At 45.5% G+C, this 25,623-nt stretch overlaps 1 protein-coding gene across 1 annotated transcript in view; it reads right to left on the bottom strand.

Moving 5' to 3' along the window:
• CTNNA2 (catenin alpha 2) overlaps window positions 1-25,623 on the bottom strand; it is a 698,580-nt gene that overhangs the window by 490,907 nt on the left and 182,050 nt on the right. Inside the window, exon 7 of the mRNA XM_054172387.1 lies at window positions 12,429-12,632. Coding sequence (XP_054028362.1) covers window positions 12,429-12,632 — 204 coding nt within the window. The remainder of the gene's footprint in view (window positions 1-12,428; window positions 12,633-25,623) is intronic.

A 25,623-nucleotide genomic window follows, 5' to 3' on the forward strand; every position in this document is an offset into this window, starting at 1 on the left:
TTAAATAAAATTAGGCATTTGATTAAAACACATAATTTCCCTCAAAACAGCTTTTGAATCTACTTATTTTCCTAAATATCCCCGAACTGCTAACCAGGTAACCTCTTCATTATCTCCATTATTACATGGCTTTGATTACAGCTGCCAGCAGCCAGCGCTGAGGGGCCGCGCAGAGCCTTTCCGGTGTACAAGCGCGCCCTCTTCTGGGCACTCCCGTGACAAGCCTCTGCGTGACGCGGATCCCTTCCAGCGCTTCCCCCGCCTTTGCTCTTGGTGGGAAAAGCGCTCCTCGTGTAAACAGCAACCAAATAATGCAGCCCACCGCAGGACACGAGCTGCAGCTTTGCACACGCTGCTGGCATTTCCCAGTTTTAGAGCTCTGGTTGCCAATCCACGTGAAAACACCGCCGCGACATTGCTAATGTGAAAAGAGTTTCGACCTTTGCCTGTGCTAAAGAGTGCATGGCTATCAAAATGATGTAATGCACTCAACAGGAAACAAAAAAATCACTTCACATCCTCTCTCCTTTCCTTATTTTGATGTGAATTCCTACCAGCTTTTAATGAATCACAGAATGGTTTGTGTTGGAAGGGACCTTTAAAGGCCATTTAGTCCAACCCCCCTGAAGTCAGCAGGGACATCTGCAACTAGAGCAGGATGCTCAGAGCCCCAGACAGCTGGATCTGGAATGATTGCAGGGATGGGGGCATCTCCCATCTCTCTGGAAAACGTGGGCCAGGGTCTCACTACCCTGCTTGGGAAAAAAATGCTCTATTCTGTGCAGTCTAAGTCTCCCTCCTTTAGTGTAAACTATCACCCTTGTGCTGTCACAAACCCTGCCCAAAAGTCTCTCTCCAGCTTTCTTATAGACCCCTTTAAGTATTGAAAGGCCACCAGAGGGTCTCCCTGGAGCCTTCTCATCTCCAGGCTGAAAACTCCAACTCTCTCAGCCTAGCCTCACAGCAGAGGGCTTCCAGCCCTCCTGTCATACTAGAGATGAAGAAAGACCAGTACAAAGTGCTCAGAGTCAGTTTAATGTGTATTGTGATGGTAGCATAACCACCTACCACAGGTTCTGACAGTGCTCAAGAATTAACACAGGCTAATTTCCCACACCAGGGCAAACATCCACTGAACATCACCAGCAGCCACTTGCACCCTTAGGGAGCCTGAGCCTGCTGACAGCTCCTCCCTTCTGTGCTCACCTGCAGAATAATTATTATTATTATTAATAATGATGATGATGATGATACCACCTCAGAGATGTAATTGTGCACAGACAATTTACTCTCTCTGTTTCCATTGCTGCCTTCAAGTTTTCCACACAAATACCAGAAACTGGAAACATCAGATATACAAGAACAACACAACCTTAAGAGCACAAAGTGCCCAAAAGTAGCCCCCAGCAAACTGATTTTTTACCTGAATCATAGAATCATAGAATTTTTGGGGTTGGAAGGGACCTCCTAAAGGGCATCTAGTCCAACATTCTCTGCAGTCAGCAGGGAAATCCTCAACTAGATCAGGTTGTCCACAGCCCTGTCAAGCCTTACCTTGAATATCTCCAGAGCCTGAACCACCTCCCTGGGCAACTCGTTCTGGTGTTCCACCACCCTCGTGGTAAAGAACTTGTTCCTAACATCCAACCTAAACATACTCTTCTCTAGTTTGTCCCTTGTCCTATCACTCCAGGCCTTTGCAAACAGTCCCTCTCCATCCTTCTCATTGCCCCCTTCAGCTACTGGCAGGCTGCTACTAGGTCTCCCTGGAGCCTTCTCTTCTCCAGGCTGAAAACCCCCAGCTCCCTCAGCCTGTCCCCAGGTGTTCCAATCCCCTGATCATTTTTGTGGCCCTCCTCTGGGCCCACCCCATCAAGTCCACCTCTCTCCTGTATTGAGAGCTCCAGATGTGGACGCAGTGTTCTGGTTTTGTGCAAGCTCACTGTTTTCAGTAGCTCCATGCTTATTTTATTTTGATGCATTCCCAATAAATCTCTGCGTTTTGGGACTGTTTCACATCCAAAGGAACACAGTGCACAACAAGAGTATTAGTCTGGACTGTCCAAATATTGAGAGTAAGCTCCACAACCCAAAAGCATGTAGACAGGGAGCTAATAATCATATTGCTATTGGTATAGCATAAAATGCATGAAAGACTTCTCCCCTACTGATATTGACTTGCAGACACGGAAAAACAACAAACTAATGACCCATAGTTGCCAACTTCAGTACAGAGACAAATTGCAGGAGTTATGAATCATGCTACATACACAAGATTGATAAAGGACTTTCCTCCAGGTAAACAAATAGCTGTAACAAACAGCATTTTCAGAAAGCCTAAGTCTTGCAGACACTGAGGCAATGCTCTCCAGCATATTAAAAGCACCAGTGCAGAAGTCGTCACTTCTGCAAGAACAGCCTTTAGAAAGAAAAGCAACCCCCCCCCCCCCAAATCCACACCTAATGAATGCAAAATAAAATGAGCTAAAACAGGAAAATCACCAGCAGAAAATGCAGTGCTTTTTTTTGGGGTTGTGCCTGGTTTGGGGTTGCTGTGCCTGAATAGCCTCAGTCTAAAATGAGCAGGTCTGCTAAGGTAGCAGCGGCAGACCTAGGCAGCTTGCATGCATACCCAGAGGTAGAACAAAGAGGAATAACAAATACATTTGTCAAAGAAGGCAAGTTTTCTAGAGGCAGACTATTGATGAACTAGGGCTATGCTTAATAAATAATTTATTCCAAACCATGGCATGTAGGAGATGAATATCACATGTTGTAGGGAAGCAGTTTGGGTTGTTGTTCAGAAGTAATGAGGGCCTGTGAAAGATGAGGACAATATTCAAACTGAACTCAAAGGGAAGCTGAAAAGAAAGTCCCCCACATCTAGACTACAGTCTCCTCCCCTATGAGGCCTGATGACATCATCCCCAAAAAAGGAAAAAAATACTATCATAGAATCACATTGGTTGCAAAAAAAACCCTTTAAGATCATCCAGTCCAACAGTTCTCTATCAAGGCTGGTGGTAAGCCATGTCCCTCAGCACCACAACTCTGCCTCTCTGAAACACCTCCAGGGATGGGGATTCAGCCTAGGCAGCCTGTGCCAGTGTTTGAGAACCCCTTCAGTGAAGGTGTTTCTTCTAAGATTGAGCCTAAACCCCCCTGGTGCAGCTTGAAACCATTTCTTCTTCTTAAAGGTGTCTCAAGTCATGCTGCAGGTGGCATATGTAGTGATTTAGGCACAGTTATGAGCAGTTGAAGTAGTCAGAAGTGATGCATAAATGCCAAGGGGCACACACTGGGAAGCAATACTGTGACACAAAACATTTGCCCACTTGGGACCACGTTCCATTCCTCAGGTACTAACTACTGTGTTTCTTCCAAGTTTGGAAAGACAGAACTGCTCACACAGCCTCTAAAAGAGCAAAGTGAATAATAAACCAGCTTATCTCCAGCTTGAAATAGAGCAGGAAACTTTGAACAAGGTCTGTTCTCTACAAAGGATTCAGAAAGCCAGGAACTCAACAACTGTGCCGAAGGAAGAACTGCTCAGTCAGGCCCACAGTAGGAGGACCCAGCAGTCACTTGCTTGTCACTCATCCCTGATTACTCATCTCAGGACAGCTATGGACATTTCTCTGTCTCATAACCACCATTTACTTCTCACTGTCACTCAGATTAACCTTATGCAAGTCAGCAGCAGAAGCAAAACTCAGACACGAGCAATTGCTTTGCTCTTTCACAGGAATTCAGATGGAGCTGTTAAATGTGGCAGCTGACAGTACCCTGAGAGTTTATAGATTTTCATTTGCCATCATGTTCTTCATTCTCCAATCAAGCACAAGAACTTCAGCTGTCCATTAAGGACATTTCATTTTCATCTCCTGCAGCACTATAATTTCACTTTGAGCAATTCAAATTTTTTACTGATACATTTGTGAGGAAAAACTGCCTGTAGAGTTGTGCTTTCTGCTTCGTTCTTGCAGTCTGCATTTGCAAGAGATGACATTTTCTTTCCTGCAGGGAACAGAAATTAGAGCCTGTAGCATCTCAGTGACTGAGAACAGACACCAGGAAGGGGTAGGAACTTTAGGGAACAAGATTACCAAGAGCAATGTTATTCCTATGGCAGTATCAGTAAAATATCAACCAAAAAATCTAGTGTGCAGTGCTCTTGTCCTCAGATCTAAACATTACATCATCAGTAGGAATACAAGGACCTCATACAGGGATGTTCATTCCACTTGGATATGTAGAAATGCTCTCTGTCCCAAAGCTCAATTCCAATATAAACAAACTCCAAGCCCTTCTGAAATGCTGGGAGTGGCTGGGAACAGGACACTGCACAAGAGGAGAGACCTCATTGCTCTCTACAACTACCTTAAGAGAGGTTGTAGACAGGTGGGGATTGGTCTCTTCTCCCAGGCAACCAGCACCAGAACAAGAGGACACAGTCTCAAGCTGTGCCAGGGGAGGTTTAGGCTGGAGGTGAGGAGACAGTTCTTCCCAGAAAAAGTAATTGGCCATTGGAATGTGCTGCCCAGGGAGGTGGTGGAGTCACCATCCCAGGAGGTGCTCAAAAAAGGACTGGATATGGCACTTGAATCCATGGTTTAGTAGTCATGAGGTGGTGGGTGACAGGTTGGACTTGATGACCTCTGAGGTCTCTTCCAACCTTACTGATTCTATGATTCTAAGAGGCAAAGGCAGACATAAGAATGAAGGTTGGCTTAATAATGAGCCCAAAGGTTTAAGAAGGTAAACTTATGTTTGAACCATGCAGGAAATGCCTTATCAAATGGAGCCTGGAGCTAATGCCATGCCAGTGTTCCAGTGACCACAGAGGTCTTTAACAGTCGTCACCTGTAAACTACTTCCCAAACATCTTTGATTATCTCAAGTGACCCAAAATTCGGTCTGTCTTTGCTTGGCACTGACATTGACAGTGTCAGGGAATTCAAAGCATCCTTGCTCAGGTGTATTTTTGTAAAGATAGAGTTTTCTTCCTTCATCTTAATCAGACAGCAACACAACAGCACCCTGCTGCATGCTAAAAAGCATGCCCAGCATTGGGCTGTAGCAGTCTGGCAGTATGCTTCTCATCCAGGAGTCTAGGACCTGGAACCTCCAGGTTTCTGGGATTTCTGCTCCCTGATAGTCTGCAATATCAATCTTGATGGATCAAGAGAGTAACCCAGCAGGAAACTAGACCACAATCAGAGCTAACCATCCATCCAATCAATTTTTCATTTAGACAAATGGAAACCAGTTGCATTAAGAGCTTCTGTGGAGCTGTATTTAGTTCTTCTCTGTAGGACAGAAGTCTGGAAGTGTAGTTTTATTTGGAAATAAATGATGGGATTTATCACATACACACACAAATCTGAAGAAAGCCTCATCTGTTTCCTGTGGGAGTTTGGGGAGGAAAAAACCCAAACCAACACAAAAAAAGGAGTCATATGACCCAGAAACTGAGAGTCCTTCTGCCCCTGCTTCCCCAAAAGTTAAAAAAACAACTGAACTGTGGCTGAGTTCACTCCAGAAATAACAGATGTGAGGCTTGGGGGGAAAAAGATACAGCATGCCAGTTACTGATAGCCAGATGAAAGATGGATATTACTAGATACAGAAACAGTAATTCAGAGATTCACAGAATGGGTTGGGTTGGAAGGGACTGTAAAGATCATCTACTTTCAATCCTCTGCCATGGGCAGGGACACCTCCCGCTAGACCAAGTTGCTCAAGGCCACATCCAACCTGGCCTTGAACACCTCCAGGGAGGGGACATCCACAACTTCTCTGGGCAACTTGTTCCAGTGCCTCACCACCTTCACTGTCAAGAATTTCTTCCTAATCTCCAGACTCAATCTCCCCTCCTCAAGCTTCAATCTATTGTCCCACATCCTGCCACTACAAGCTCTGGTAAATAGTCCCTTCCCAGCTTTCTTGTAGCCCCCTGCAGGTACTGGAAGGCTGCTTTAAGGCCTCCTTCTCTGGCCTTTTATTCTCCAGGCTGAACAGCCCCAGCTCTCTCAGCCTGTCCCCATAGAGGAGGTTCTCCAGCCCTCTGACCATCTCCATAGTCTCCTCTGCAGTCTGATGTCCTTCTTATGGTGGGGGGCTCAAGGACTGGATGCAGTATTCCAGGTGGGGTCTCACAAAGCAGGTTAAATCTCATCCCCATAGAAGTTCTTGCAGAGGGCTTATGCACTGTGAGACTCCAATGCAATCTGCTATACAAATACACAGTGACAGGACCGGTAAAGGTCCTAGGGACTAATTTTCCCAGAGCAATGATCATTCAAAAACCTCCTGCTATAATTATTGCATAAATAACCTCTGAACTGGGACCAGAACATCCAAATATTTGTTAAGGTAGATAAAAAAAATATATATATGAAAAAAAAGCTTATTTCACACATAGGAAATGGAATAAACCAACATTCATCTGAGGAGAAGGAAGGAGGAACCAAACCACATCTCTCCAACCTTATCTTTTCACAGACACCTACATTCCTGACACTCTTCCTAAAACCTTTATAAGAGAAAACAACACAACTGCAGAACCAGCACTATGTTTACTCCTCTAAGGTGAAACCTGTCCTATCCTTCTCTTCACAGAACTTCTTCTCATATTTCAGTTTGGTTGCCAACATTTCCAAAGTGCTGGAAGTGAGGAGAAAGTTATTCACTGAAAGAGTCATTTGCCATTGGAATGTGCTGCCCAGGAAGGTGGTGGAGTCCCCATCCCTGGAGGTGTTCAAGAGGAGATTGGATGTGGCACTTGGTGCCATGGTCTAGTCATGAGGTCTGTGGTGACAGGTTGGATTTGATGATCTTTGAGGTCTCTTCCAACCTTGGTGATACTGTGAGACTGTGAAGTGAGTACCTGAGGCTTTTCAGCCTGGAGAAGAGAAGGCTCTAGAGAGCATCAGAGCAATCTTCCAGCACTTGAAGCTTGAAGGGGGCTAAAAGAAAGTTGGAAAGGGACTTTTTACAAGGGTTTGTAGTGATAGGACACGGGGCAATGGATTGAAGCTTATGGAGGGCAGAGCTAGACTGGCGATAAAGAAGAAATTCCTGACAGTGAGGGTGGTGAGACACTGCAACAGGCTGCCCAGGGAGGTTGTGGATGTCCCCTCCCTGGAAGAGTTCAAGGCCAGGCTGGATGTGGCCTTGAGCAACCTGGGCTAGTGGGAGGTGTCCCTGCCCACGGCAGAGGGTTGGAACTGGATGATCTTGAAGGTGCTTTCCAACTCAAATCGTTCTATGTATCTATGATTTTAAACTCATGTCTGTATTCCTCTTCTCTTGTGAAGCGCAGTGAAGCTTCAAGAACAACGCCTCCATTCTCAGCATGTTCTTTTGCACTCAGTGTTTTACTTAGCTGCAATCAAAGTTTAATATGGGACAGAAGATAAATCACAACCAATTTATATGGGAGTCTGCAGTGTAAAGATCTAGCAGGGATATGGGGCCTGTTTTACAACCAAACGGCAATGTTCATCTACACAAAAAGAAACCCCTCCCTGAACCCAAGTAATAGATGTAGATAATTCCAAAGAAGTAATTTTAGGCTGTAGAAGGACTGAATATTGACTGTACAGCACATTCTCAGTAGCCTGCACTTCATTGCCTGTAACCTTTAAATATGGCCTGTCATGGTAGGGCCAAATGGGCCCAGCACAAACCCAGAGAGGCCCTGATGCATTTAGGTACGGTCCCCCTCTCCCCACTCCTTCTTGCAGAAAGTCAGGGTAATGCAGGAAAAGGAACAGAAGAGAGGCCCCAACATGTCTGGGTAAACAAGTCTACTTCTGGGGTACGAGCACGTGTAGTGGCCACTGCTTCTCCCAGACCAGACCTATGCTTCTGCCTTTCATGGCCACAGCCTGGCAGAATCCCCTTTTCACAGCATCACAGTATCACTAAGGTTGGAAGAGACCTCAAAGATCATCGAGTCCAACCTGTCACTGCATGACTGAACCATGGCACCAAGTGCCACATCCAGTCCCCTCTTGAACACCTCCAGGGACGGTGACTCCACCACCTCCCTGGGCAGCACATCCCAATGATGAATGACTCTCTCCATGAAGAACTTTCTCCTCACCTCAAGTCTAAACTTCCCCTGGCACAGCTTGAGACTGTGTCCCCCTTCGTTGCCCTATTGGCCCAACTGAACCTTGGGCAACATATATACACAGGCCAATTTCTAGTTGCCTTTGCCTTGCCTTGCCTGAACCTGCACTCCCTGCTTGGACCTGCCTTGCTTGAAGCTGCCTCGAGCTGCCCGCTCCAGAGCCTGGGAGAAAGCCATCAGCTTACTCGCTGCAAGCTAGAGAAGCCAAGAGCTTCAGGAGCCGGAGCCAAGCCTTGCTTCCCCTTGCAAGCAGAATTTTGCTGTGCCTCAGTTTACCCAGGACAAAGCAAGAGCCTGTTGCAGTAATAGCATTGTAAACCATCTGCTGTCCTGCTGCAGCCAGACCAGCCCCGGGACCACCTGGCATCCCTGCTGGCAACCAGCCGTGCCCGGCACACCAGAGTGCCCAAGAAAGCCTTGACAGCTAATATGCAGCAGCAGCACTCCCTGCTTGGGTGGAATCAGCTGTGAGTAATTGATTCATTGCCTTTTTGGCTTAACAGTTCTTATCAAGTCCCCCCCACCCCATTCCCTGCCACCGAGCACCATTTTGCTGCCAGGGATTCTCTCTTTCCCTCTTATTGCTACTGGTATGCTTAAATGGTTAAACATTGTTATATTGCCTAAATATTGTACATTCCCTTTGCAAATGTATGTTCTAACCACACATCCAACCTACCTGAGACACTTTGGCAATTCTTTTCATATTAGAATCATAGAATCAATAAAGTTGGAAAAGACCTCACAGATCATCAAGTCCAACCTATCGCCCAACACCTCATGACTAACTAAGCCATGGCTCCAAGTGCCACATCCAATCCTTTTTTGAACACCTCCAGGGGTGGTGACTCCACCACCTCCCTGGGCAGCACATTCCAATAGTACATTATTCTTTCTGAGAAGAATTTTCTCCTCACTTTGAGCCTAAACCTCCCCTGGTGCAGCTTGAGACTGTGTCCTCTTGTTCTGGTGCTGGTTGCCTGGGAGAAGAGACCAACCCCCACCTGGCTACAACCTCCCTTCAGGTAGTTGTAAAAAGCAATAAGGTCTCCCCTGAGCCTCCTCCTCTCCAGGCTAAGCAACCCCAGCTCCCTCAGCCTCTCCTCATAGGGCTTGTGCTCGAGGCCTCTCACCAGCCTTGTTGCCCATATCTAAATTCCTTAATGTGGCCACAGAATATCTTTTGTTCTCTGTTTTGTATCTCACGGCAAGCAGCCAAAGCAGTGCACATATTTGATCAATCAGACAGATATCATCAAAGAGCAAAAAACCCCAAGGACTGATGTCCAATTAAATGCAAATCTTCAAGCAAGCACAGAATTGAAGTGCTATTGGTGTACAGCTCTAAGGGCAGAAGACATTAAAGATCTCCATCTTTAGCACATCATCTCAAACCTAACATGCTCTGACAGTCTAGCCAGCTCCTGACCAGGCTAATTGGGAACATGCCTTTTAGTTTTGCCTTTTGAAATTCTTCCAAGCTTTTAACAAACTTTCCAAGTGAATTATTTTGTCATAATGAACCTCCTTAGAGGAGACATGATAGGGTGCTTGGTGCCATGGTTTAGTGGATTAGGTGGTGTTGGATGATAGGTTGGACACAATGATCTTGAGGGTCTCTTCCAACCTGGTTTATTCTATTCTACTCTGTTCTATTACTGTGAACCCAGGAAAATGCATCCCCAGGGTTCATCAAATGGTTAAATACTAAAGTAGATCTTGCTGGGAGAAGTGCTGTCTCTAGACATTTCACTTAAGAGGTTCTGCCTAGAAGACAGCCAATCTTCTACCCAGTTCATGGGGATTTAGTGAATACAGTCCAAGGAGTCTGGAGTTAACTTATCCCATATTAGATTTTAACAGTCATCTGCATGGCTCTCTGGGTTCCCTTCGCAGTATTGATCTCATCTCTATCAGCTTTAATGGGAGCTTAAGCAATTGAGGCTCCAATGATTTGATAAAGGCAGAAGTCAGTCCAAATTTTCTTCCCTAGAGCACACATGACATGGAAATGGGGCTAGCAGGTAGAACAGAAAACCCATGGCAGACCCAAATGCTTCTGAGCAGCAGATTGAGGAGCCTCTGTTCAAATGAGGGGTGGACTGTTTCAACTAGTGGTTTAAAATGGCACCAGGCATTTATCTTTAACAATGGAGCTGGAATCCCAAGTTGGCCTGACTGTACTTATGTAGAGAAACCTAAATGTAGGTGCCTTAATCTGTAAACTGAATCCTACCCCTTGTATCTGCTAGGACCATCTTGGAAGACAACATTTAATGCAGAATCATTCTCCAATTCTATCATCCCAGATGTGCAACACCAAGTACTCCTAAGTGCATATTCTGTATGTGCAATATTGACTCAAGAGTGAAAAAAATAGCTGAAGTTCATTACAGTCCAATATAAAGCAGGTAAATAAGATAAATAAATACAGGAATTGTGCAGCTCAGACTCATTAGAACAGAGGGAGGAAGTGAAAAAAAGGAGGGGGAAGAGAAATTCAAACCCATACTGCAGTAACCATAAAAACTGATGCTCACACCATTATGAGTTTAAGTAAAACCAATGGAACTGTATTAGCCACCTCCCATGTGGTCATAAATGCCTACAGTCATTTAAAACACTCCTTCCTCTGTAAATGTGGCCAGAAATAAAGCAAGAATGTTCCTGGTCCTCCACAGGCAAATTGCATCGTTACCAGAAACCTGTGTAGGGAAAGCAAGGCACCACCATAAAGTAAAAAGCCACAATCCATCACTTCTCAAAGTATTTTTGAAAGGCTTTTTAAGGATTACCTCTATCAGAATTAGTTCTACAAAGCAAGATTCTATGGGAAGCAATCCAGCAAGTCCTCTTCCCCCACATCCTCACCACTTGGTATTGAATGCCCTCTTTAGAGTTCCTAACCCCTAACACAACAGCATGGATTTTGCTTTCATTCATGGTACAAGAGCCTTTCAACCATCACAAAAAAGACAAGGCAAACAATGGATTTCTTTACATTCTGCAGCACCAGGAACAGCTGGGCCCTGAGGTGACTATGGTAAGCAATAATACCTTAATAAAATCAGAATTAATTGTGACCTGCATAATAAATGACTAAAGGATTGCAGTTTGCACAATCAATCACTCCAACCACCAGTGCCAACCAAAATCCAAGTGTTAATGGTTCAGCCTTGCACAGTCTCCTCAGTGTTAGCTTGGTGATTCTAGCCAAACAGCATCAAAATGTGCCACCTCAAACTGTGACAGGGATGACAGACAAGAAACAGCAGAGTATAGGATGCTGGGTTTGAGACCTATTTGCAAACATCTCCATTTAAAAAAAGAAGGTTGTTGATGTTGCTTAGGACCTTTTCACACACCCTCCGAAGGACACAGCAGCAGCACTTAGGAGCTTAAACACACAAGGGTAGGCAGAGAGAATTTCCTGGGGCAAATTATGCAGAACAAAGCACTACAAGTTAACACCACGTTGAACCATTTAACACCTCTTGAAAGCCTACACAGACGGCTGCAGCTGCAGATATGTTTTTGTGTGAACAGCAGAGGTGCTACCCTCACTGCTTTCAAAACAACTGAATATTTAAGAGCTCCAACAGTGAGCTTCGGTGGTTCAACCCACACGGCAGACAACCTCCCATGAGTGTCTACAGGCAACATCCTAACAAGCCAACAAAGTGACAACCACCACAGAGAGGAAATCATGTTGAAGATTAACCATAATCCGTTGCATTAAGAAAATAACTCTTAGGCCATGCCTCACTTACATTGCTAACCATACACTTCCATTCAAAAAAGGATTTTACCTCTGAAGGAATCTTTTTGGCTGTTTGTTACATGAGAAGAAACACTGATGCCACGAGGAACATGAAGTTCCTTGGAAGGTAAAACCAAACCAAACCATTCCCGCGAGCTTTTGACAGCACCAAATATCTGCCAATTTTTTGCCATGTATTAAAACTGAGAGAATTCAGGTAGCATCACCAACAGAAAGTTAAATCATTCAAATCTCCATTAAAAAGATAAGGAACTCAGAGAGCATTCCCATTAAGAAGTCAAATAATTCAAACATCATTCCTATTAAGAAGTCAAATAATTCAACTATCAGTCCCATTAAAAAGCCAAATCATTCAAACAGCCTTCCCATGGAGAAGTTAAACGATTCAAACAGCATCACCTTCACTCCTGGTATAAAGTGGGTTTGCTGCACACCAAAGCCAGAGCCCTCAGAAAGGTTTTCAAGCAGCTGCTGCCCAGGGAGCAGCAACCAGAGGATGTAACTTACGTTATTCATGTACTCGCTGAGCAGGTCCTGCAGGGCTTGCCGCACAGCGTTGCACTCGGCCACGATCCGTTCCCGGCGGTCGTCTCGCGTGCACGAGGAGTCTGCCATCAGGGCAGCCCCACTGATGATGCTCTCCAGCCTCTCTTCAAGAGATGGTCTGAAGCGGGCCTCGCTGAAAGTCATTGGGTCTAAAATAATTTTGTTCTGAAAGGCAAAAAGAGGAAGGGCAAAATGAGGAGCCGAGATGGGTCTTGGGCCTCTTTTCACGTGTATCTGATTTCAGCAGCTTCATGAGCTTTTCACTCGTCTGTATAAATAGCTTGTCTACCAGATTCCTGAAAAATCAGCAGTAAAGAAATAGCTGATTGATGTGAAATCCCAATCATAGAATGGTGGGAGTTGGAAAGCACCTCCAGAGATCACAGAATCATAGAATCAATAAGGTTGAAAGAGATCTCAAAGATCATCAAGTCCAACCTGTCACCCAACACCTCATGACTACTAAACCATGGCAACAAGTGCCACGTCCAATCCCCTCTTGAACACCTCCAGGGATCGGGACTCCACCACCTCCCTGGGCAGCACATTCCAATGGCAAATGACTCTCTCAGTGAAGAACTGTCTCCTCACCTCTAGCCTAAACTTCCCCTGGCACAGCTTGAGACTGTGTCCTCTTGTTCTGGTGCTGGCTACCTGGGAGAAGAGACCAACCCCCACCTGGCTACAACCTCCCTTCAGGTAGCTGTAGAGAGCAATGAGGTCTCCCCTGAGCCTCCTCTTCTCCAGGCTAAACAACCCCAGCTCCCTCAGCCTCTCCTTGTAGGGCTTGTGCTCAAGGCCTCTCCCCAGCCTTGTTGCCCTTCTCTGGACACATTCAAGTGTCTCGATGTCCTTCTTAAATCAAGGGGCCCAGAACTGGACACAGGACTCAAGGTGTGGCCTAACCAGTGCTTAGTACAGGGGCACAATGACTTCCCTGCTCCTGCTGGCCACGCTATTCTTGATGCAGGCCAGGATGCCATTGGCCTTCTTGGCCACCTGGGCACACTGCTGGCTCATGTTTAGGTGGCTGTCAATCAGCACCCCCAGGTTCCTTTCTGTTTGGCAGAGTCCCTTTCCTCATATGAGAGATGTTCCAGCCCCTTCATCATCCTCAGAGCCCTCCATGGGACACTCTTCCGTAGTTCCCTGTCCCTCCTGAACTGTGGAGCCCAGCACTGGACACGATACACCAGGTGTGGTCTCACAATATATAAATAAACCAAAAATTATTACATATAAAAATTAATTCCAACCTATAGCTATGAAAGACTACTGTTGTGAGCAGCATGTCTGGTTCAGCATGCCCTTGGGAAGCACACAGCATAACACACATCAGCATCAACTACTGCAGTGTGCGTGCAATAGAGAATCATGGAATTGTTTAAGTTGGAAAAGACCTTTAAGATCCTCAAGTCCAACCCTTAACCCTGCACTGCCAATACATGAAAGAAAGAATAACTGGCCATTGGAATGTGCTGCCCAGGGAGGTGGTGGAGTCACTGTCCCTGGAGGTGTTCAAAAATAGGGTTGGATGTGGCACTTGGAGCCATGGTTTAGTTGTCACTGGGTAATAGGTTGGACTTGAGGATCTCTGAGGTCTTTCCAACCTGGTTGATTCTATGGTTCTACGTGTGTGTGTGTGTGTGTGTGTGTGTGTCTTCACCTCTATATATTCCATGTATTTATCTCAAAGCAAATTCATATCTTTATTTTCTGAGTTTTCTGCAAAGTTCTTGACTATTCAGGCAATTCAGATGACAGGTGAAAGTTATTTGTGACTGAAGACAGAGTGGAATATTTTGTGTGAACTACTTCCTTTATCGTGATTATTTTTATTAGCAGGTGATGTTGCTGAAATGCTACTAGATTGTCCCAGAAATAACTGGAAGCAAAAAAATGAAGGCATTAACTCTGCAAGAAAACCATTATTAGATGATCACACTGAGACAGAAATGTGCAATGTCTCTGCATCCCATCCTGCAGCACATCTTTTAAAAGCTTTCTTCCAAAGGCTTTTGCAAGCTTCTTTGTAATTTGTTTTCAAACCAAGATAAAGTGCTACCAAGAGACCACTGCAGTAAAGCAGCCTAAAAACCATCTTTAATTTATCAAATAGCCTACTGGCTAGCAAAATCTCTGTATTTCACTAGGAAGAAAACAACCAACCAGCAATCCCAACCAACCAACCAACAAATACTAAAACAACTGAAGTTCCAAAGACTACTTTCTATTAAGGACATTTAAATTCTTCATTCTGAGCCCTGCTGAACACTTGTGTGCTTCATATTCGGGGTGCTTGGTGCCATGGGTTAGTTGTTTAGGTGGTGTTGGATTGGTTGATGGGTTGGACGCGATGATCTTGAAGGTCTCTTCCAACCTGGTTTATTCTATGTATATGTATTCTATGTATATACCAAACATGTCACCAAAACTCAAAGAGGGATAAAAAAACCATAGAATCAGTTTGGTTGGAAAAGACCTTTAGGATCAACAAGTTTAACTGTTAACCCAGCACTGCCAGGTCACCACTAAACCATGCTCCTCAGCACCACATCTATATGGCTTTGAAATACCTCCAGGGATGTGGGCTCCACCACTGCCCTGGGCAGCCTGTTCCAGGGCTTGGCGACCCAGGGAATAAATTGTCTCTCATGTCCAACCTAAACCTCCCCTGGTGCAACCTGAGGCCATTTCCTCCTGTCCTATTGACAAGATTCTACCCTTATGTGGCAGTTTGGGGCTGGGTGCCTCCTGCTGCTGCCACATGGGATGCACTTCTGGCACCCCTGGTGTCCAGCCCAGTGGGTGGACACAGGAAGCTGCCTATTTCATACCCATAATGTCCTGCTCCCTATAAATCCATCTGCAAGGTTCCTCTTTCTTCCCTCGCTGCTACCGTGGCAGATGCTCCCTATCTGGTAATGGAGGGGGAGTTATCTCAAGGCCTCTTAGGCCTGGCTAGGCCTAATGCCAAGAAGAGAATGGGGAAGGGCAATCTCATATCTGGCCAGCTGAGATTAGCCTAACAGTAGAGGGGAGGAAGAAAGAGCCCTGGGGGGTTTGGCTGTACCCTCAGGTAGGGAGAAGGGGAGTGCTGGGAGGCTTTTGGGTATGCTGTGAGGGACTCTGTATGCTTTGGGATCTCTTGTCACTATGCTTGTAGTTTCTCTGTAAACCACTCACTGCTTTTCCATTTAAACTTTCCATCACTTCTGCAATCCGTTTGTCCGAGTCTCATTTTTCTGCCCCGGCGGAAGGCAAGAGAGGATCTGCCTCAAACTAGGACACCTTATCAGTGCACAAACTTCTGTAACATTACGAGTTTTGAGTCAGCAGTAGATCATATTCTGAGCTGGTTTTCTCCTTTTGTAGTTCAAAGTAACAAACCCAGAAGAAATAATCTCCTGCTCCTCCTTACAGGCACAGAAACAACACCGTGTAATTCAGTAACCTTTTGCTGCGACCACGCAGAGAACTTCCTTAATTGTTTATTGTCTAAAAAAGGCTCTGGAAACTCTGCACTTATTATTTGAGCTTTAAAAAAAGAAAAAGAAATAAAAGAAGATTCAGGAATGAGGAATGCAAAAGTCAAAAGTATTCTGCTTTCTAATACTCACACCTATTGCAGAGCACGGCGGGTTTTTGTTAATGAACCATTTTGGTTCTCACAGCATTTTGATAAGTTTATGATGAGTCTATTTCCTTTAATATCCAAGAGCAATCAACAAGCACCAGCCAAATGGATACAGTTAATTTGGAAAACCACAACACAGTGGATTAAAATGTAAATCAGGATTGAGGGCCATGATACACAGCCAACATCTTGCCTTTAATGTTGGCATACTGCATCTGTTTATTACAAATCAGCACGCTTATTCCAGGCTAAATTCTGATTCCAAATGAATCTATGTGTATTTTTCTTCCTTTTGCTCTAATTCAGCAGGACAAAGCTTTTACAGAAAAGATCTGCATAATTCTCCATAAAACTTCCAATTAAGTCCACACACAAAGCCCATAACTCTCATTACTATACAGAGAAAGAAGATAAAGCCCTCAGAAATCTATACCTTAACTGGATGTGTAGCAGTTAAAGAGCAATAAACAAGGGTGTCAGGAAGTTTATGAAGATTCATTATTTAATAAAAAGGACAAATAGAAGAACTGTAAGCAGGCAGTACATCGTCCCAGCTCCAGGCCCTGCTGACTTGGCAGAAATCAATGCAGCATTACCCAGAGCGTGCAATAACGTCTCTTCTAAGGTCTCTGTTTCACAGCAGTAAGCAGAGCCGTTTTACAAGCATCTAAATTAGAAATGACTACTCTAAGAGCTGAGCTGATGCATATTTATGGAGCTGTGCTTTGCAGGCAAATGAGAACACTCAACACAGTGAGTCCACCAGCATGTTCCCCATCACAAGCAGTGGGACCTTCAAAAATCAACTATGCATTCTTTTGCACAACAGCAGATCTCACTCAGTTGTGGCAAGCCTGAAACTGCAGCAGATGAACTATAGTAATAGATTATGCCATTGGGAAAAGGTTCTAAAAATAACCCACTGCATGAGTCAGGTGAGTTTCAGTATTTCCTTAGACAAATCTCTTTATTCATTTAGGTTTTTAAATAAATGACCACAGAATGGTCATGGTGAGAGGCTGGTGAGACACGTCAAGCACAAGCCCTATGAGGAGAGGCTGAGGGAGCTGGGGTTGTTTAGCCTGCAGAAGAGGAGGCTCAGGGAACACCTTATTGCTCTCTACACTCCCAGTTATCATAATATCAGTCAGGGTTGGAAGGGACCACAAGGATCATCTAGTTCCGACCACCCTGCCATGGGCAGGGACACCCCACACTAGATCAGCCTGGCCAGAGCCTCATCCAGCCTGGGCTTAAACACCTCCAGGGACGGCGCCCCAACCACCTCCCTGGACAACCCATTCCAGGGCTTCACCACTCTCATGGGGAAGAACTTCCTCCTCACCTCCAGCCTGAATCTCCCCACCTCCAGCTCCATTCCATTCCCCCTAGTCCTATCACTCCCTGAGATCCTGAGCAGTCCCTCCCCAGCCTTCTTGTAGGCCCCCTTCAGATACTGGAAGGCTCACCTCGGAGCCTTCTCTTCTCCAGACTGAACAGCCCCAACTCCTTCAGTCTGTCCTCACAGGAGAGGTGCTCCAGCCCTCTGCTCATCCTTGTGGCCCTTCTCTGGACACCTTCCAGCACCTTCAGATCCCTCTTGTAATAGGGGCTCCAGAACTGCAGGTGGGGTCTCAGCAGAGCTGAGCAGAGGGGGAGAATCACCTCCCTTGCCCTGCTGGCCATACTTGTCTTGATGCAGGCCAGGATCTGATTGGCTTTCCGGGCTGCAAGTGCACACTGAGAGCTCCTGTTGAGCTTCTCCTCCACCAGCACCCCCAAGTCTCTGTCCTCAGGGCTGCTTTGACTGTGTTATTGACATGTGCAAAGTTCTTACACATGTGAGCATTATGTTAACAAGGAAATGAAGTGCTCCTGGAAGCTGAAAAAAAGTATTAAATAGTTGCCAGGAAATCCGACTCAATAAATCCCCTCAGAGTCTCAAGTTCCCAGCCCTGCTTTACAGCCAGTTAATGAACGATGAGCAGAAATGAATGGGAACATTTTCCATTCCTAATTAGTTAACTAACATTAAAGTCATAAATCACAGACTGGCACCATAATTCAGGCCTTCTAATTAAGTGTTTCAAACCTTTTTACAACTTCAGATAGATTAAACGCTCTCTTTGCTAGGAACATGCAGAATTCTGGCTTTGATTGCTGCAACAAAGTCCAAGAAGATCACTTTTAGTATAATCAGCAACTTATCTGAAGACTGCTAAACTTGTAATGGTCTTAGTTAAGTATATTAAATGATACTTAACTGTATTATATTTAGTACAGTATATTAAAGTATAATAAAGTATAGTATATTTTAGTGTATTGTATTGTATTGTATTATGTTACATTCCTCCTTATGTCCAACCTAAATCTGCCCTGATCCAGCTTCAAACCATTGCTCCTTGTCCTGTCACCAGAGCCCCTTCTAAACAGTCTTTCCCCAGCTTTCCTGTAGGTCCCCTTCAGTTATTGAAATGCAGCCCTAAGGTCTCCCCAGAACCTTCTCCTCTCCAGGCTGAACAGTCCCAAATAGAATAGAACAGAACAGAACAGAACAGAACAGAACAGAATAGAATAGAATAGAATAGAATAGAATAGAATAGAATAGAATAGAATAGAATAGAATAGAATGGAATTAACCAGATTGGAAGAGACCTTCGAGATCATCAAGTCCAACCTATCACCCAACACCATCTAATCAATAAACCATGGCACCAAGCACCCCATCAAGTCTTTTCCTAAACACCTCCAGTGATGGTGAGTCCACCACTTTCAACCTGTCTTCATAGGAGAGATGATCCAACAGATTCACAGATTGCATTGGGTTGGAAGGGCCCCTCAAATATCACCTTGTCCAACTCCCCTGCAGTCAGCAGGGAATCCTCCAACTAGATCAGAATGTCCCGGGCCACATCAAGTCCAATCTTGAATGTCTCCAGGGATGGGGCCTCAACCACCTCCCTGGGTAACCTGCTCCAGTATTTTATCACTCCCAGCACCACATCTCTGCCTCTTTGAAACCTCCAGAGATGTGGATTCATGCATGAGGCTCCCTGGGGAGACTATTGTAGTGTGATTCTGGAAAATTATAGCTCTTTTCTTCTCTTTCTCTTTTTCCACTTTCATTAATTCATCTATTTAGAATGTAAAACCTCCAGGGCAGAGACCTTTTGCAAACATGCTTCTCAGTGATTCAGCACTATGAAAATACAATTTTTAAGGCAAATGTCCCTTCAAAGTGAATAATCTGTCAGGAGAAGGAACAGAAACCACAGTGACAAATGCCATTAAAAAGTCAAGTTGATAGCTACCTTAGATAAGCAATGTCACAACCATATGACAGCATGAAGAACTGCCTCTGTGTAAGGAGATGCACAAAATATTCTGAGGGACCCAGGTTTCCAGATCAACTTGGGAGACAAGAGTGTCTAAATAAAAGTACATAATGTATTTCTGTGACAGGTGTCTGCACTGCCGTGAAAACAAATGCCCTGTGTTCACAGGTTTGGGTTATGTATGTTTGTCAGCTTGCCCCAAAGCACTAACAAGGCTGTTTGGGGATAAATCAAATGTTTCTACCTGTCCCCACGCTGCATTCCAGCAACACACCACACAGCTGCTGAATGAAGCAATAAGGACAGCGCCACACTGCAGCTTTTGAGGAGGTGTCTGATTTGTTAAAGATCAGAGGACTGAGTTAAAGAAATAAGTGACTGTCTGTCCTCCTGGGGCAGTGGGATGACTCAAATCCCAGAATCACAGAATTGTTTGAGTTGGAAAAGCCCTTCAAGAGCATCCAGTCCAACCATTCTCTAACACCACCAAGGCTGGAGCTAAACCTGTCCCTCAGCACCACATCTCTGCCTCTTTGAGACACCTCCAAGGATGGCGGTTCAACCACCTCCCTGGGCAGCCTGCTCCAGTGCTTGAGAATCCTTTCAGTCAAATTTCTTCTCATGTCCAACCCAAATCTCCCCTGATGCAACTTGAGGCCATCTCCTCTCATCCTGTCACTAGGAAGAAGAGACCAAGACTTCCTATTCATGGCAGTCTGACGAACATCACACTCCAGTAGGAGCACACAGCCAAGAGCAGAGAAGCAACAGCTCCCACCCCTCCACAGCCCCCAGCACTCCTCTCCTAGCTCTGTTCTCTATATAAATGGAGATGTTGTTCCCCTGAGATGTTGGTACCACATACCACATGTGAGCTACATAAGCAGCTCAGAGGTGCTAAACACACTCAAAATAGTACCAAGTGTAGTCTAATTGGGGAACACGTGGGGGTTTGAGCTATTACATAGGACTTGACAAAGTTTAATACATTTTGAATTTGACAATTTAGATCTTCATAATGAAATGAACAACCTGTAATAAATGCAATAACAATGGAACAATTTGATTGTTTTAGAAAACATATTTCTTTACAGAAATTACAATTAGTTTGTTTTGTTTTGTTTTAAAGTGTGCTGCATTTATGTGTCTTTGATACATCTGTGGCCAGCAGATCCAGAGAGGTGATTTTTCCACTTTACTCTGTCCTGGTGAGACCTCACCTGGAGTACTGTGTGCAGGTCTAGAGCCTTCAACACAGGAAAGACGTGGACCTGATGGAGCGGGTCCAGAGAAGAGCCACAAAAATGCTGAGGGGGTTGGAGCACCTCTGCTATGGGGACAGGCTGAGGGAGCTGGAGGCATTCAGCCTGGAGAAGAGAAGACTCTGAGGAGACCTAATAGTGGCCTGCCAGTAACTGAAGAGGCTGCAGAGAGACTGTTTACAAAGGCCTGGAGTGATAGGATGAGGAGAAATGGCTTCAAACTAGAGAAGAGTAGATTTAGATTGGATGTTAGCAACAAGTTCTTTACCATGAGAGTAGTAGAACACTGGAACAGGTTGCCCAGGGAGGTGGTTGGGGCCCCTTCCCTGGAGATACTCAAGGTGAGGCTGGACAGGGCCCTGGGCAACCTGATCTAGTTGAGGATGTCTCTGCTGATTGCAGAAGGGGTTGGACTAGACAACCTTTGGCAGACCCTTCCAACTCAGACCATTCTATGATCCTATGCCTGTGTTTGGCTGAGGGTTCACAACATAAAATCTCCTCTGCTAACAAACTGGTTGCTGTGCCACTACAAGCCTGCTGAATGCATTTGGTGCGTCGGGACAACACTTTTCCTTCCATCACAGGAAGTGGCTGCTATGTGCTATGGTTACATTTACAAACAGTATTTGTGATTGCTAAATCTGTCAAAACACTACACAGGAGCGTTTCAGTGGGAAAAGGAAAAAAAAGGAAAAAAGCCCCAAAGCCAGTTCCTAAGCCCACTAGATGGAGCTCTCACACAGCTATAGACCAGCAGCAGCATTCCCACTGCTGAAGGGGAATCGAGGTAACAAGATCCTAACGCTCCCAGAAGGTGCTTCCTTTTGCAGAGGTCACATTTCTGCTACGCATTTGATACCAAAAGCCTGTCACTGTCAGAGCCAGCAGTGTGCCCAGCTGGCCAAGAGGGCCAATGGCATCGTGCCCTGCATTAGGAAAAGTGTGGCCAGCAGGAGCAGGGAAGTCATTGTGCCCTGTACTCTGCATTGGTTCGGCTGCACCTTGAGTACTGCGTCCAGTTCTGGGCCCCTCAGTTTAAGAAGGACATTGAGAGACTTGAAGGTGTCCAGAGAAGGGCAACAAGGCTGGGGAGAGGCCTTGAGCACAAGCCCTGTGAGGAGAGGCTGAGGGAGCTGGGATTGTTTAGCCTGGAGAAGAGGAGGCTCAAGGGAGACCTCATTGCCCTCTACAACTACCTGAAAGGTGCTTGTAGCCAGGTGGGGGTTGGTCTCTTCTCCCAGGCAACCAGCACCAGAACAAGGGGACACAGTCTCAAGCTACACCAGGGGAAGTTTAGGCTTGAGGTGAGGAGAAAGTTCTTCACCGAGCGAGTCATTCGTCATTGGAATGTGCTGCCTGGGGAGGTAGTGGATTCCCCATCCCTGGAGGTGTTCAAGAGGAGACTGGACGTGGCATGAGGTCTGTGGTGACAGGTTGGACTCAATGACCCTCAGGGTCTCTTCCAATCTTGGCGATACTGTGATACTTGGTGCCGTGGTCTACTCATGAGGTCTGTGGTGACAGGTTGGACTCGATGACCCTCAGGGTCTCTTCCAATCTTGGTGATACTGTGATACTTGGTGCCGTGGTCTACTCATGAGGTCTGTGGTGACAGGTTGGACTCCATGATCCTCGAGGTCTCTTCCAACCTTAGTGATACTGTGATACTGCTGTCCTGCCCTGGAGCTGACATCTCCACAATCACATGCATGCTGATGTTCCCATATATCCACAAGCACAGGTAAAACATCAACCATAAAACATCATAAGCCAACCACTCAGATTAAAAGTAAACTGAACTTCAGAAACAGATGGTTATGGTTAAAATCATACAATGGTTTGAACTGGAAGGAACCTTTAAAGCTTACCCAGTCCAACCGCCCTGCAGTCAGCAGGGACATCTGCAACTACAGCAGGTTGCTCAGAGCCCCAAACAACCTGACCTGGAATGTTTGCAGGGGTGGGGCATCTACAACCTCTCTGGGCAGCCTGTGCCAATGTCTCAGCATCCTCAGCGTAAAACATTTCTTCCCCTGTCTAGTCTGAATCTATCATAGAATCACAGAATGGTTTGGGTTGGAAGGGACCTCTAAAGGTCATCTAGTCCAACCCTCTGCAGCAAGCAGGGACATCTGTAACTAGATCAGGTTGGCCAGAGCCCTCAGCCTAAACTCAGCTGACTTTTGAGCTGCTACACCAATTCCATTCTGCATGGAAGTTGTAAAGGAAAACAAACACACACACCCAAACAGCAAACACTAAAAAGTAACACACAGGTGAGGTTGTAGTGTCAGGAAAGTGGAGCAATGATGTGAAAGAAAAAGCTTGTTCAGCCCCTTAGCCTCATCAGGACCTGCAAATGTACTCTGCCTTTCTGCCTCTTGACAGGTCAGATCAGCAACCTCAGAGTCATCTGCAAACAGGTAAAGTCTTATACTGCAAAATGCAACCTGGTGCTGCTGGCCATTACGTTCTTCATATGCAAAGCGACCAAGCTGTGATCTCAGAGGAGATCTGAGGAGTGCAGAAAGTGCCAAAAGGCTCTCCCTGCTTTGGAAGCATCATGATGCAGTTAGCTTAAAAAATGTGAAGTATTTTAGGGTGCACTGTTGGAAACCCTAGCATGTGGATTTCTGCAGTGGTTAGCACTTCTGAAGTGCTGTCAGCACATCCCACTGACACAGCCACAGTTCTGGAAACCAAGACATCACAATCTCAGTCCAAACCTTGAAAGCAGACAGTCTCCTCCTCAGCAGAGATCCCCACTGCCCAGGAAATACTATTTCTGCCTGTCACTGCCCCCTCTCCATCCCATCATGCAGAAAGTGTCCCCCACCTACTTGCCTGCAGCCCTGCATCGATTTATCCCATCAGCCATACCCACACTGCTATATTTTTATATCCACATCCTGTATGTATTTATCTCTCTTTCCAGTTGCCAGTCCCACAGCAGAATGTAAATGCCATTTAGTTTCAACTCAGCTGTAATCTAGCATGGATTTCCTGGTCCTTTTCATTTCAGAGAATCACAGAATGGTTTGGCTTGGCAGGGCCCTTGAAGACCATCTAATTCCAAACCCCCTGCCATGGGCAGGGAATACCTTCCACTACACCAGGTTGCTCAAGGCCTCATCCAGCCTGGCCCTGAACTTTTAATTTCTACACATTTAATAATTTTACTGCATTATTATTTGCCTGGGGAGGCAAATAACAATGATGGCTATGGGGGGACCACGGAGGGTACTGGGAGAATCAATCCCACAACACTCAACAAGTGGCAACAACGCAATACTTTGATAATGTGAATGGCTGAGACCCTACCAGAACAAACCCAGCATTTCTGAGACCCTACCAGAACAAACCCAGCATTTCTGAGACCCTACCAGAACAAACCCAGCATTTCTGAGCCCCTATCAGAACAAACCCAGCATTTCTGAGACCCTACCAGAACAAACCCAGCATTTCTGAGACCCTACCAGAACAAACCCAGCATTTCTGAGACCCTACCAGAACAAACCCAGCATTTCTGAGACTGCACCAGAACAAACCCAGCATTTCTGAGACTGTACCAGAACAAACCCAGCATTTCTGAGACTGTACCAGAACAAACCCAGCATTTCTGAGCCCCTACCAGAACAAACCCAGCATTTCTGAGACCCTACCAGAACAAACCCAGCATTTCTGAGACCCTACCAGAACAAACCCAGCATTTCTGAGACTGTACCAGAACAAACCCAGCATTTCTGAGACTGTACCAGAACAAACCCAGCATTTCTGAGCCCCTACCAGAACAAACCCAGCATTTCTGAGCCCCTACCAGAACAAACCCAGCATTTCTGAGACCCTACCAGAACAAACCCAGCATTTCTGAGACTGTACCAGAACAAACCCAGCATTTCTGAGCCCCTACCAGAACAAACCCAGCATTTCTGAGACCCTACCAGAACAAACCCAGCATTTCTGAGACCCTACCAGAACAAACCCAGCATTTCTGAGACCCTACCAGAACAAACCCAGCATTTCTGAGACTGTACCAGAACAAACCCAGCATTTCTGAGCCCCTACCAGAACAAACCCAGCATTTCTGAGCCCCTACCAGAACAAACCCAGCATTTCTGAGACCCTACCAGAACAAACCCAGCATTTCTGAGACTGTACCAGAACAAACCCAGCATTTCTGAGCCCCTACCAGAACAAACCCAGCATTTCTGAGCCCCTACCAGAACAAACCCAGCATTTCTGAGACCCTACCAGAACAAACCCAGCATTTCTGAGACCCTACCAGAACAAACCCAGCATTTCTGAGCCCCTACCAGAACAAACCCAGCATTTCTGAGACCCTACCAGAACAAACCCAGCATTTCTGAGACCTTACCAGAACAAACCCAGCATTTCTGAGACCCTACCAGAACAAACCCAGCATTTCTGAGACCCTACCAGAACAAACCCAGCATTTCTGAGACCCTACCAGAACAAACCCAGCATTTCTGAGACCGTGCTACAACAAAACTGCAATTTCTGAGACCCTACCAGAACAAAACTATCATTTCTGAGACCTTACTAGAACAAAACTGCAATTTCTGAGATGCTACCTGAACAAACCCATCATTTCTGAGACCCTACTAGAACAAAACTGTAATTTCTGAGACCCTACCAGAACAAAACCATCATTTCTGAGACCTTACCAGAACAAAACCATCATTTCCTGAATGAAAACAAGGTATTTTCAGAATTCACACCAAGTTCTTAGCTAGTTCTCTCTGTGACTTGAACAAATGTAAGTAAGTGTAGTGAGGAGAGGTAAAAGGTGCATCTTTAGCTTCAGTAAGAACCCAGAAATATTTAAGGAGCATAAAACATATTATAACTTTACTAATAAGTTTACTAATAAACCCAGGAATATCTGTGACCTGCCCTAC

This window comes from Dryobates pubescens, chromosome 23 (assembly GCF_014839835.1).
Source record: "Dryobates pubescens isolate bDryPub1 chromosome 23, bDryPub1.pri, whole genome shotgun sequence".
Taxonomy (NCBI): Eukaryota; Metazoa; Chordata; class Aves; order Piciformes; family Picidae; genus Dryobates; species Dryobates pubescens.